This window comes from Xenopus tropicalis, chromosome 9 (genome assembly GCF_000004195.4).
Source record: "Xenopus tropicalis strain Nigerian chromosome 9, UCB_Xtro_10.0, whole genome shotgun sequence".
In the NCBI taxonomy this organism is placed as follows: Eukaryota; Metazoa; Chordata; class Amphibia; order Anura; family Pipidae; genus Xenopus; species Xenopus tropicalis.
Window position 1 is genome coordinate 32,671,954 of NC_030685.2, and position 15,117 is coordinate 32,687,070.

The 15,117-nt window shown below is 39.4% G+C and overlaps 1 protein-coding gene across 2 annotated transcripts in view; it reads right to left on the bottom strand.

Moving 5' to 3' along the window:
* Positions 1-5,916: 5,916 nt before the first annotated feature.
* The window catches only part of syt17 (synaptotagmin 17), a 54,080-nt gene continuing 44,879 nt past the window's right edge, over positions 5,917-15,117 (bottom strand). For both annotated transcript variants that reach the window (NM_001103008.1, XM_031892464.1), the window contains 1 exon segment: positions 5,917-7,003. In NM_001103008.1, coding sequence (NP_001096478.1) covers positions 6,807-7,003 — 197 coding nt within the window. In that variant the 3' untranslated portion in view covers positions 5,917-6,806.

Below are 15,117 nucleotides of genomic sequence, written 5' to 3' on the forward strand. Positions count from 1 at the left end.
GGGATTTGCTTCCATACAGCCACAAGAGCTTTGTGGGTGCTGATGTTAGGGATCAGACCTGATTCACAACTAGGGTTCCAGTTCTTCCTACAAGTGTCCAGTTGGGCTAAGGTCAAGTTCCTTCACTTCCATCCATCCAACAAACCAATTCTGTATGGACCTCACTTTGAGCATGGGAGAATAATTGTGCTTAAACAGGAAAAAGAGTTGCCCAAACTATTGCAAAGTAGTAGGTTCCATGGAATTGTCAAGAACATCACTATACACTGTAGCCTTAAGGTTTGCTTTCAATGGATCTAGGGGCCTGCTACAACAAACCTCACTGTCAGCATTATGCCTTCAGGCAGGCAGTGATCTTCTGGTATTTGCCAAACTTAAAAGTTTCTATCATACTGGTAGATGTTGAAATATAATTTATCACTTCCCGAGGACGTGTTTTCACTTAAGGCATGGCAGTGACTCCTATACCACTCCAGCCTTGGCATTGCACAGGGTAATGTTAGCTGTAGTGTTATATAGTCATTAAGAAGCAAGTGACACAATAGCCACTACATTAGAATTTAAGAATTTGGTGTTCATGAACAAAAGATATCTGTTCTGTAGGAGAACTCAGCATTTTCTTCCCAGAATTCCAGTGCTGTTGTGGTCACTGGAGGGAAGTGTGGCTGACAAAATTGAGGCCAATGTGTCAAAAATAAGCAAGTGGAAAGAGCACATGTTGGCGCAAGTACCTATAATAAATGGTATTTATTGTGCAACTGACTACAGAAAATATGCAGACATGCTACTGCGGTGGGGTAACTAAATGACCCCTTGTGAGCTTTGTTACAGTTTATATAAATAGGCTGCTTGGGGCAGTCATTCACCTTAAAATCTGGCTATAGGGTAGATCAGTGGTGTAACTTTGTTGGGCTCCCCACGCTCCCCATCTTAGGTCACCCATGACTGAAAACAAAAATGTGGTCCCCCATGATTTAGCGTGTGTCACAAGTTGCATGACCTCCCTTCGTGGGCCCCCATATAATGGAAGCAGACCTGGGCCCTGTTGTATAGTTACACCTCTGGGGTCATACTTATAAAGCAGATAGCAGATAAGCTGGATTTAATTTCTACACAGGAAGATAAACAGAAATCAAATGCCATTCATGGCTCTACACAAGACTATAGAATGAAAATATTTCTCATATAAAAGAACTCTCTTTATCTCTCTGTGGTAATGAATCTACACCCCATAGTTAGAAGAGAGACATCAATAATGTAAGTTGAGACCTTACTATGGGATGTAACTGCTTAAAGAAACCAGGAACCACATATGTGAGTATATTCAACAACATACTGATAACATATGTGAATATATTCTTTCAGTCTGCCTTATATTCCTCATTTATTCATGTTTCCTCTTGTTACACAAGTTACATACAACCGTAAATAATTTCATATTTATTTTTTTTCTCTCTCTAATCATCTGATATTGTCAGTATGTAACACATTCAAGTCCCACTTTTCATTTATTAAAGAACCATATTCAGCGGTGTTCATGGTTCTTAACGTGTGTGTTATTAGTTTAAAAAAGGAACATCCATCCTATGAAAGGTTATTGGGTCAGGGAAAAAAGGATATTGCAGCACAAATATTCCAAGAGAATAAGTGATTTACAAAAATCGTCATGGATACATTGAATTCCAGGAAAAAAAATAACCAGTTGGAGAGAAATGAATAGCTATGCAAGAAATATGACATGAGATAGACTCTTCAGTTGTTTAGCCTTAATGGTATCTTTTTCTGTTTTACAAATAGTTACACAAAATTAATTTTGTTTTTGGAAGATTTTGAATAATGTGACTCCATACATAAAATCCCCCCACCCCCCGAATTTTATGTTTTCTCGGAATTTATGCCATTTTAATGCTGCCCACTGGGAAATGTAAAATCTGGGTTCAATTGTAGCTAAAAGTCAGCCCAGTCCTTATAAATATTCTGGTAAACATAATAGGGCTGCAGTCTGTTAAAGTGATGGCCAGTAATTCATAGCTACAGGCTCACTCACAAAGTAATCTTTCTCCTCTCTTCCCTCACCTTATTTATTGCTGAACTGAATGTGTCTTCAAATAATAGACAGAATTTGTAAAAAAGAGACGTGTAAAAATCCAGTGCAAAGGTGAAGAGTGTGGCCGACAGGTAAGTACAGGTTTTTTTATACCCTGTGCCCACAGGTGCACACATGGGAATGCCTACCTACTTCCCCTTGCCCACTCCTCTGAACACAGGCAGCTATGTATTCATGCAGGCTCATGTTATTACAAGTTATGTTATAATGATATTTTGTATCATCCATTCACCCCTGCTGTTTCTTGCTAGATAGTTGCTCCCTCCCTCCATTTTCTTGCTGTAACTCCCCTTTTGGTTTAGTGTTATGAAGAGACTGCGCTGTGTAAGCTGTGTAACTTCATTAGAAATTTACCTATGGAAAAGTCTCTATGTTTATACCCTTGCTACCTTGAAGCATAAAGAAGCATTGGAAAAACACCTCTGGAGTCTTTATTCATTGAGTAAGCTATCTGTCAAAGTGATCATTCAACCTGCTGCACTCATCCTCACAGACTGGGTCTACACTGGGCTTGTGGCAGGTACAACCGATGCTGAGATAGAACATATAACATGGTACCTTGCGTCTGTTTTTTGCACTTTGCACCCTGACCCATGAGTAATAAATGACCCCTAATATGTCTGAGGGAAATCAGAGCTTTTCATAGTTAATCCTTTCTGCAATGACTTGTTTAGTGGCTTTCCCCCTTACACGCCTCATTCCAGGGAAAAGTTCTGGAGTAGGGGTACTACATGCTCAGGTGAGTAAAAGTTCAGCGTTTACTAGGGATTAACCTTTTCCTTTGACACAGTAAATTTAAACTGATTCCTGCCCTTATTTCTTCTGAATTTTGAACTTTAAGTTGCTTTAACCCATTCCCCTGATTTTCCACTATTTCTTTCTGGCCCCTCCAAAAACATAAATGGGGATTTTACTGTATCTATCTACATATTTCAGTGAAAGGGCAATAGAGTGTAGTAAAGCCACAAAGCTTTCTGAATGAGCTCCCAAAAGACCAATTGAAACAATGTATTTTTATTTCTGCAGAATTCACCCACAATGATGAAAAGATTATTGCTTTAGTGCCTGCTCTCTTTCTTCTGAGGGAGGATGAGTCTTGGTAGGGGAACATGTAATCAGTTATAAAAGGGAGCAAGGAATAATAGTTGTACAGTGCCTATCCACCCTGTATTTCTTGGCCTTATCTGTCCCCCATTCCCCTTTTTGCTGAATTGTTTCTTATTAAATAAGATCCCTTCTTACACTGGAACTATTTTATTTTTATTCTTTCAAGAAGAATTTTTCTTTTTTGTGAGATAGGAGATAAATAATAGAGGAGAGGGGATAAAAAACAATATTGGAGGTTGGCTGAACACTTGAGATAAAAATGACCTTATAGAAGAGAGTTTTGCTTGACTCCACACCATTGTGCACTTATCGCCTATTCCTAGTACCAGATGATTGGTTTCTCTGACTTATACTATACATATCAGAGAAGCACTTCAAGAGGACCCTAAAGGTTATTAAGAATGCAAAAAAAATCTTCATTAAGTAATTACTGCAAAATGCATCTATTTTTCAGGCAGACTGGGTGTGCGTCTTTGATTTGACAGATCAATCTTATGTATGGATTGACCAAAACCAAAAACAGGCCTGTAATGGCGTAACAGGGCCAATGGGTCATCCGCTGAGCTGGCAATGCACAGGCTGTAATTAACTTCCCATCTGCCAATTGAGCCAAATCATCCTGATAGGCCTGATCAGTGCAAGGATCACTGCAATTTGACAATTTCATATTTGGCCTTAGCACCATAATATTAAACCGCTTGTGGTTGATGCAGATGTTACTTAATGGTTAACAGTGTTAGAAACCCATAAAATACTAGTATGAATGGTTGTAAGTATTTGGGCTCAATATACACCAACCCGCTCTTCACAAATTATCCTAGCACTAATGACTTACAAAGAGCAATTGGTAACAGTGGAAACAACAATAGGTAACAGTGTTATGTACAATTGTAGATTTCCACAGTCTGATCAACTGCTTAGAGGAGGCTGCACCCAGCATTGTTGATGTTATCCTGCTTACTGTTCACATGCAGATATCTGCTTTATATCATCTGATAATTGTTCAAATTGACTGTGGACGCTTCCTTGCCCTAACTGCATGGATAACTGAACTTATAGCCCAAGCTAAATCTATAGCCCTTGAGTGCCCATTTTATTGTTTATTGACTTGATTCAAATGGGCTACCAAGTCCCATGGATTCAATAGGCAAGTGATAATATTAATAGAATTAACAGGGGACTAAAAACTTGTACAGTAGTGTTGTTCCACCCAAATATTGCTGGACTACAACTCCATATATTAGGTGGGGCTGTAGTCCCAAATATCCCAAATATACAGCCTAGCACCCACTGCCTGCCAATGCAACCTGTAAAAAAAGGGCTTGCAACCAAGGTGATGCAAGAGAATCCTCCAATGAGAATCCAGCCTGCTGCTACACTTGGCCCTAATGGTTTGTTGGTTTCATACATGCAATATATATAGAACTATATCCACCCTTCTAATTAAAGTGTAACGATGCCAAGCAAATATTGCATAGTGATGCCTGTATGTGAATATAGTGATTGCTAACAGGAATGGAATATTTTCATTGGAAAATTTTCTTTCAATTGGAATTAAGTTTGTTGAGCAAATGGGTGCAAAAGAATCATTTTGGGGAATGTTTGCACTTATGTCATAGCCTAATAAAACAGCTTCTAACCAGCATACTCCACCCCCACCAGTTGTAAAACAGAGTGGATTTTCAGTATAAACTTTCAGCCAGCAATGATAACTTTATAAATGATCTACCACATCATTAGCTTTAGTAATGTCATGGCAATAACAAGTGGAACTAGAAAGGGAAGTTTGAGAACAAACTTCATGTAAGGTTGAAAAACAAGAAACTGAATGAAATCTGATCTGTTGTTGGCTCCGCCCACTTTTTCTAGCCTTGGACCACAGTTATATAGTTAAAACCACTGTGCAAAGTTAGGGGACCCTGGTTTTAATAGTGTCTGAATGGCAGCAATTTAAATTTCCCCACTGAAAGTCAACGAGTGACATCTGATGGGAGGTTGGTGGCTCCGCCCACTTTTTCAAAACTAAACCTGCAGTCCCCAAACTACCTACAGACCAACTATGAAAAGTTTGGGGACCCTGGTGAGAATGGCAGCAGGTTGGATTTCCTCCAACTCAATAGGTAAAAGCTGATGCGCCCACAAGCTAGCAGTTACCGCTATTTTCCCATAAAAGTCAATGGGTGAAATTTGATTGGCTGTTGTTCGCCCCTCCCACTTTGCATTTAAAAAAAAAAAAAAAAAAAAAAAAAATCAATGTTTGGAAACTCTGACTTCAAATCAATAAAAATCAATAGGTGAAATCTCATTGCCTGTTGGTGGCTCCACCCACTTTTGGGCATCCAACAATTATCATATTTACATTCAGGCTGGCCCCATGATTATGTGATTCAAGTTTGGGGAGTGTAGCTTCAAAGCTGTAAGATTGGCAGCAGTTTGAAAATCTTCCCTGTCAAAGTCAATGGTAAAATTGGGGTGTTCGGAGCAGCGCCACAAAAAGACGGGGGGCGGGATAGCTTAGAAAAGCACAAGCAACCTGCTCCGCTATAGGGTGAAGAAGTGAGGAGAGTTTGGGTGTTGTACCCCTAAAACTGTAGGAGGAGTAGCGTTTAGGAAATGGGGGGCGCAAAGAAGCAGAAGAATAAGCCAAAGAATAGTATGTTGGGGTTTTCAACCCAACACAATTAAACTCATTATACAGCAAGTTGATGGCACAAATAAATATATATTTATTTTTCATAAATATACATTTTTAGACTACACATTTGTAATGAAATATACAGTATTTTGTAGTTTAGAGCTTGGAGCACTTACAATGTACATAACTGCCAGACCCCGTAGCACAGCACTTTCATGCTATCGAAGGCTTTAAATAACCCACCATTCGAAAGAGATGGATCTCTCTGCAGTGGCCTGCGTCTGATCTTACGTACATATACTCTTCATTATAATAGCATACAGTTATCCGATTTATTTGTATAGATGAATATATTTCTATATGTCTCCCTACTGGTATCTGTAAATATGGATTTTTATCTTGGTAGAAACAGATATATAAATATAGATATGTACACTAACACACTCGCACACACATACATTTATAGGTACTGTGCTTAACTTGTACAAGGACAAAACTGCATTTCATACATGCCACGATTTTTTTTAAAATTTATGTCTTTTAGGTACAGTCACTAACTAGAACACAAGTACCAACATCCTCTTCGTACTGGAGCATGTAATGTTTTGTGAAATGTGGCAGCGTGTTATATGCCAACCTTATGCAGTCAGGGTAAACTGCTAGAGGCAAAACTGAATCAGTCACACATTCAATGGAAACCATGTCTATTTCATGTGACAGATGGAGAGAATATCTGAAGAGATTTTCCAGCCCATGATAAATGAACAATAACCAGATTGTTGCTGAACACTGACAAATAGGTGGTGGTAAAATGGACGTGAAACACATGGTTTGCATGATTGGTTTCTACTGAGGCACATAGGCTAATGCTGCCTTTCAGTAACAAGCAGCTAAAAAAGTTGCTTCAAAACCCATAGTGATTCCATTGTAGTGAACTTCTGCCTCACTCCCAGTGGTTCACGTCACCTCCAGAGAAGCTGGAGACACTCTGTCACATTCAGCCCGGGATCTCAGGCTGTGCCACTGCTCTACAGCAGTCCGATTGGAGTTCAGCATTCGGCGCCAGTGGTTGGATTCTGGGGAACCCGAGGCATATTGACCAATCACTATCCTTCCAATGAAGTCATTGCTTGTCTTCATGTTGTGACCATAAACTAGGAGAGAAGAAGAGAGGAGTCATACTTGGCATATTAGATGGCACAGTCGATTACTTATTTTGGCACAACCTCCTTTTTTTTTATACTTCTTTCATTTCTTTTTTTTATGTACATTAGGGTGAAAGGGCTGAAAAGAACCAAAAAGTCCATCCATCCAAGGAGAAGAAAAGGCTAAATCACTGGATTCAGTTCAAGATTTCCCCATTGACAATGGAGCTCCAATGTAATAAGCCATGGAATAAGTTCTTCTCATGAAACTAAATCTGGCCCAATATTTCCAATATTTTCCAAATTAATACAAATGTGCATTTACATTGTGTCAGAACAACCAATTACATATAAGCAATTCTAAATATATGAACGTTTGCTTGTTGTCTATGATAGTAAAAAAAGCACCTAGTACTTGACATTAATTAAACCTATTGTATTTTGTGATCTTTATAGGTTTCATTAGCTGTAAAGCTTGGTACTCCCAATAACACAATGATCCCTTATCTGGATAATCTCAGGCTCCAGGCATCTTGATTGGATAATAAATTCCATTGCATCTAAATGCACCAATTACCTATTACCTAATTACAAACCTTGGACACATTAGGGCACTGCCGAGCTCCGATCTCAGATGCTGAGTGGGAAGTACTTTCAAATGCCAAAAACCTGACATTTTCCAAAGACACATGTGGGCTTATGCACAGAATTCCACATCAGAAAAAGCAACCCATTACCATATGTCAGATGAGTAATCAGTGTCCAAAACTGGGCCTGATGTAACCATTCATTTTGTGAGCAATTAAAGTACATCTTAAGGACATAACAATTTATTCAGTCTAAAAGCTGACAGTATTATATATCAACTGCCTTTCCGAAAAGCTAAAATCCCCCATTTACCCTTCTCCAGCTGTTGTTGAGCTCCAATTCTCAGCTGTGGGCTGTCAGAGGTTGCTGGGAATGAGAGTTTTGTAAACTCTCATAATAACATTTTGGGTATGATCATTTAATTGGATTTATTCTTTTTTAATTTTTTTTCTTTAGTATAATGTTTTATGCATTTTTCAATGTCAGACAATTTTAAAGAACATTTTATTGGTCTTGTTAACAGATATCTTAGCATTTCCTTGAAGAGATGTTTACATATTTTAACTTAACCCTATCCCTTCTAGAACTTGGGGACATTTCATTGTGATTCATTTTAGCAGCTTTGGAATTTTGCTGCAACTTGTATTTCCCTAATACAGTCCTCACCTGTAAGTACATTTTAGATGATTATTTTTTTCAAGCAAGATTACACTATATGGCCAAAAGTATGTTGTCACCCCTTCTAATTATTGGAAATGGTTATGTAAGCCATGACGAAGGGGTACGACCCCGAAACGTTGCATTTTGAATAAACACGCAGGGGTCTTGCCCCGCTTGCACTTTACTTGTTGTGCCGGCTGAAATAATTTCTACTGGACTTTGCTGAGAGTGCTGACTCTCTGGGCCGTGCACCAAGTAGTTAACCTGTTGGAGGAGGTAAGGGTGTGCTGGTGTAACATTTTTTCTATGTAAGCCACAACCATCATTGCAGACATAGGTGCAACTACATACACTACATATAATGACATTTCTCGGCTTCCTACTTGTGGGAGCAGTTTGGGGAAGGCCCCTTTTTTCAGCAAGAGAATAACCCTTTGCACAAAATGAGGTCCATGCACAGAGCCCTGGTCTCAACCCAACTTAGCACCTGTGGGATGAATTGAAACACCACTGCAAGCAAAGCCTGATCACCCATCATTAAGGCCCAGCTCTAACTTATGAATGGATGCAAATCCCACCAATAATGTTCCAGTATCTAGTGGATGAGATGCTGAACAGGAGATTGCAGGGCCAGCATCAGGGGAAAGGTAAAGACTGTTGTTCCGGCCTGGTGAAATCTCCATACAAAGAGGGCATTACAAAAGTTAAGCAAATTACATGTTACGTATAAAGTTAAACTTCTGCAAGAACTGCCCTGACTTGCCTGGAAACTTAGCTCACATTGAAGCTTGCGTAACATATTAAGCAATGGCAAACTCCACTGAACACCAAAGAATTAAAAAACTTAATGTAAATTCCACAGACCTGGAATTAGCAATTTATTTAATGCATCTATTTATATGAACTATTTATTACAGAGTATCACAACTGTTTATATTGGAATTCATTTATTAAATTATATAAGCATCTTCTACATGTACCTTTCAGCTGTGGAATGGGCCCAATGCAAAATAACCGGGCATCTAAATAAATTGCACAGGGCCCCAAAGTGTATAATGGTGGCCCTGGGGCAGGTATCCGCACTTGGCCATATAGTGTATACCATACTTATAAGGAGGTTTTATTTTTGACACTAACTTTGGACGCTGGGCCAAGTGCTCTAGCCAGGGGCCATAGCCAGGGGTTTTAGTGCTGTGCCACCATGTTTGATCTGTTTACTCAGTCTGTTCTCTACTTTGGCTCCCATGAAACCCCTATTAATGTGCAGGACTGATTAATGTGCAGTATAGTGCAATGTCTGGCCTCACTGTACTGCACATGCCCCTGGATTGTTGAAAGTAATCACTGGCAACTTCATCAAACATGTTGGCATGGTGCCCCCAGATCAGTGCATTTTTCAGTAAAGGGGAGCAGTGCTCCAGGGTACACAGGAAGCGATTATATTTCCTGGGGCGTGCCTTACAAATTGGCACTCCCCAAGCACAGCTTACATCTAGAAATATTTACAACTATGTTCTTTTTAGTTTAAAGTGAATTCCACATATTTGTATTCTTGAAAAGCAGAAAATTGTGTGTTAACAATACATTGCCCTTTTGCACGCACTGGCATCACAACATAATACAAAGGTTAGTGACTGAATACAAATACAAATTAATGGAAAAAAATGAAACAAGGTTTTTTTCTGACAGGGTCTCTATCATTTCCAAGCATTAAAGCTGAGAAATTCTGAACAATAAGAACTTTGCTGCCCTCAACAGGATTAGTGGTTAATATCAAATATATGGAAGATCCAGCAGGGATTTATTAAGATGGTACTAAAAAAAATCACAGGAATGAATATACATTTACATTGTTTTTCTTATTAATATGCATGAGCGGGGCAAGGAGTGAAGTACATTACTTGTTTAGATATTCTGTACAGAAACATGATGGTTCTTCTCTTGTAGCAAAAGCACCATTAAGTATAAATAGAGCATCTGCAATAACAGGAGTCATGACATATTCTTTCTTACACATTGAAATATGTATATATATATATATATAAATAAATACAACCCTACTCTGTGAAGTGAGAGTACTGTATACATCAAGTCACCCAACAGTTCCATTAAACCGATAAGATAGGAATCATACAAATACACTCTACTGCCACCTACTCACCCCTAAAGCATGCCATAGACAGTGTGGGTATCTGTTCAAATTGAATGTTGTATTTTATAGTCTAGGGGAGTAAGATAAATGTCATGGTGCCACGTAGCCCTCCATGGTGGGTTTTGTGTGCTTTTTACACCTTGCATTTGCTTTGTAAGTTGGCCCTTAGTATGTGTAGCTTTGCATGCAAAGTAACATACAGTAATGTGTGCATGTACATACTTATGTGATTGAGTGCGCCAACAAATAATGATCTGGTTGCCAACCATCTCTAATTTGCAGGGACAATCTCTGGTTTTGAATTTTAGTCCCTGAAAATCTTTAGTCCTGAGGCTCCTCATAGAACTGCACTGGACTGGTCAGTGATTCAAATGAGGGGTGGGTGTGTTTTAACAGTCCCTGCCACAGTAGAAAGGTGTTAGCCAATCACAACCCTGCATTCACTAAAGCAAGGCTTTATTTCCCTGTTAGGGCTACCTAGCTACTGATTGGTTACTATTCTATAGTACAGTGTGCTGAGTGCAGCCAATTACCCTGCACAGCCTGGGAAAGGAACAGAAAGCGGAACAGATGGGAGGGACTAGTGGGGTTATTTGGAAAATTTTTTAATACATTAGCCAAAAACACAGCATTTTTAAGCACATTCCTTCTATATTTAGATGGTTATAATTCAGTCGCATGTTCTTGTTTTCTTTGGCTTTGCAGGGTCAGGTCAGCAACACTATTAGGCTCTTACACACAAGCATTTTTTTGCAGATTTCTGCACAACTAAATCCCAGCTAATTGATTCCATTATATACTGCTTATTTGTACTCATGTGTAATTAGAATTGTGTTTTATTGCAGCAAAGTAGCATTGCATTTTTAGATAACATGATGATTTTCTTGGTGCTTTACACACATGGGAAAAAATGGGAAAATCAAACCTGCCTGACCAACAGGCTGAATCAGCACCTTAAATCTGCCTGAGTATGGCCACCTTTAGTTACTGTAAAGGCATGCTTATAACACAGTTTCATTGCTATAATCATCACACCTAAAGATGTGATATATGTAGAGTAAGGCATATTATGCCTCTATATGCATTTGTGGGGTAATGACCCAGTGACAATGTGCCCCTAGAGATCATTTTCATGTCCTGGTATGTATGTTTAAAACTAATTTATTCTCAGAATTGCTCTGTTAAACTGGATGGAATAATTCTATGGTCATTTAAACTGCCCTTTTGTGCTATATGCCCCCCAAGACTTACAAGCCAAGTGCTCTAAGAGGACATATATAACAGCTCTTTTGCTTTACCCAAGCTATTACCCGCAAATCATTTTTGAGAAGCACTGACTTTTTAAAAGTCTTCTTTTACTTAATTTTGAATTATTAGTACAATCAAAGATGGTTTAGAATTGGAAGTCGGCACTTCTTGGAGATTAAATAGTGATTATAACTGCAACATTAATCAGACAGGTTCCGAAACTAATGGGTGGCAAGCGGCACAAGGGAATGAATGATCCAGCACTTCAGGTTGCTTATAAATGCAGACATTACTGCAATGTCCCTTGACTATTGGATGTCGAAAACATTGCCAGCTGCTATGAAATCAGAAGGTAGATACCTTCCCCAGCTGCTCTCAATCTCTTACTATCAAGGTACAACATGATTATCATAGCAAGAGCCAGGGCAGACCCATTTGAAACAAATGAAATTGGACAAATTTGCACCAGTGCAGTAACCTATGACAATATGACTTATCTGTCTACAGAAAGACATCAGTTGGATGGCAGGTGTAAAAGGGATTATTTTACATCATTATGTAATATTACATGGCAGTTGTATCCATTTTATTTATTTATAGGTTCAAATCCTCCATAAATTCATAGGGGTCTTTTTTTGTTTATTTTAAACTGCTATAGAACTCCTTACTTTCCCCATTCCCTACAGAAGAGAAATGGTTTATTCAGTTTAATGAAAAGAATATACAGGTTGTAGCTCTACCCAGTTACAAATCTGCTTAATGCTCTAAAACAGGTATGATCTAGCCCATAATATACAAGCCAGAAGGGCAGCATGGCCATCTACCCCACATATTTCTGCTGCTCAGACTGGATAAACTTTAGAAGTCATAACACTATAGCATGTGGGGACACATTATGCCAAATGGGCACATAGCATACTATAGCCTGTTTGAAAACAAGCCCCACTGAGTTCTGTAAACAGCTGAAATTGCCCAGCAGTTTGTATGGCTATATATTCTATTTAACTACTTTATAGCTTGTGTGTGGGGGGCGTCTGTGTATACAGCACTAAATTGTAAGGCTACATGACAGCTCACTATCTAGGTATGTTAAAAGCTCTGTTGTTGCTGATAATCTATTTGGAGCAGAGGCACTTTATGTTATCAATAAGAAGAAAGGCTTGTGGGGAGATATTCATGAAGCACAGTTCTAATGGTTACCAAGCTACTGGTTTGCACATTAATGAAAGCCTATGGTCATATTGGGATTTTTACCATTGTGTTGGTAACCTTGTAATACCATGTATTGTGTGAATAAACTGCTAAAAATATCCCTCTTTGTTATCTGGACTTTTCACCACTACTTATGGTCACCTTATGTTTTTTTAACATTACTATGTGAGTGATGGCAGTGGCCAAGATAAGCAGTGGTGTTGCATAGCACTAGAATAGAATATGCAGTGAGGGCTGTCTGTGTATTCTTGGGGACATGTTTACACAGCTAAATCCGCTGACCATTGAAGGAGGGAGGCTGCCTCCCTACATCATGCAAAAATGCAGAAGAAGGCAGTTTCAAAAGATTCAAATCATTTTCTGGGGAAGATTCAGACTGCAAAGCCCCTAAAAATAAATAGCAATGCACTAAGTAATCCATACCATTCCACAGTTCAATTGCCTCCAATTAGTGGTCCAGTTCAGGACATAACTCTCATTATTAGGTCATATAAGTATCCATTAAACCATTAATTTAATTCAACCATTAAAACCAAACCCACATAATATCATTAAAAAATAACCACCCTCTTCAAATACTTTTACAGGTGAGGGGCCATGCCCTTAAACAGCAAATGTCTGGACAGTGCTGTGCTTATTGCATTGAACCTTTGGATTGCTATACTGACATGAGTAATTCCACCAAGAGCCACCCTCACTCATTCAGTTCATTTATCCAACCTTAAAGTGTAGGGAATCTACTCCACATTCCATCTATGGCGGCCTTAAGCTGGCCATACACGCACCGATACTATCGTACGAAACCTCATTTCGTACGATATTCGGTGCGTGTATGGCATGTCGACCGATATCGCAGGAAGCTGCTGATATCGGACGACTCGCCGATCGGCCAGGTTAGAAAATTTTGATCGGGCGCCATAGAAGGCGCCTGACCAAAATCTGCCGTCAGGGCTGAATCGGCAGAAGGAGGTAGAAATCCTATTGTTTCTACCTCCTTATCTGCTGTTTCAGCCCTGACTGTGTGTGGCGGATCTGACGATGTTTCGTGCGACCGATGGTCGCACGAAACATCGTCAGATCGCCACGTGTATGGCCAGCTTTAGTCTATTTAGCATAGATTCAGATTTACTTCAATACAAGAGTATTTTCGGATGTTTAAATGTCCAAGCTGGAGGAGATTTAGTGTGGGTGAGAAAACACCCCATGTGCCTTTACCAGTACTGTGTAATATCATGAATCCAAAATGACCCAGAGTGCTGGTAAGCAGGATTCTCACTGGTGAATTTTGACTGGAACAGTGTAGTGGTAGTCAGCCCTCTATCAGCTCACAAAGACTCCACCTCTCACAATGCAAGATAATGTGGGACCTGGAGTCTTGGCTACTACTATACTGCTTCAATAGTACACGAAAAGACTTTGTGCAAACAGAGCCATCATTGGGCGGGGCAGGGGATACACCATTAAACATCCTTATGGCAGGGAGGGAGGATCCAAAAGACATAATGGCACTATTTGCTTTTAGCAAAGAAGATGGTGCTTGTGTGGCTAACTGCATTGGCAAATACTTGAAAGAACTGAGAGCAGACCTGGTTATGACAAGAAAAAATCTTTATTGCAACATGAGTCATTTTGGATTTGGGCCCTTCAGTCCAGGGTACCGCGGGGGTTGAATGAGGAGTTTTGTGGGGTTTTTTTGCTTTTTTCTGTTTTTTGTATTTTAAACCATTTTTTCTTTATTTGCAGAAATGAATACTGAATATGAATAAACCAGGGACAGATTCTGCACTTCAGTATTGTAGGGTAATGTAGTCCTTTATTGCATTAAAAATTGCTTTTTACTGCACATGTATAAAATAATTTGTTTTTGTGTGCTGCAGGGTGCTATTATGAGTCCATTGCTTGGCTTTATCAGTTTTGTATTACAGGTGTGATCATAGTATGGACTTTAAATTGGGCTTTGTAGCACCTTGCACTGGTAATTCATTATGCGAATGTAATTGGTGATGTCACATCCATACCCTTTAGGGCCGTAACACACGGGGAGATTAGTTGCGCCGTGACAAATCTCCCCGCAATGCCATCCCACTGGCTAGAATAAAAATTGCTGGTGGGATGGCATATGCGGTGCCGCGATTTGCCGAAGTTGCCTTGAGATAACAGAGATTTGTTGCAGTGCGAATAATTTCCCCGTGTACCCCTGCCCTTAAATGCTATTTGGCCTCACTTTCCAGTTTCTCTGACAAAGGGGTTTACCCCGAAATGT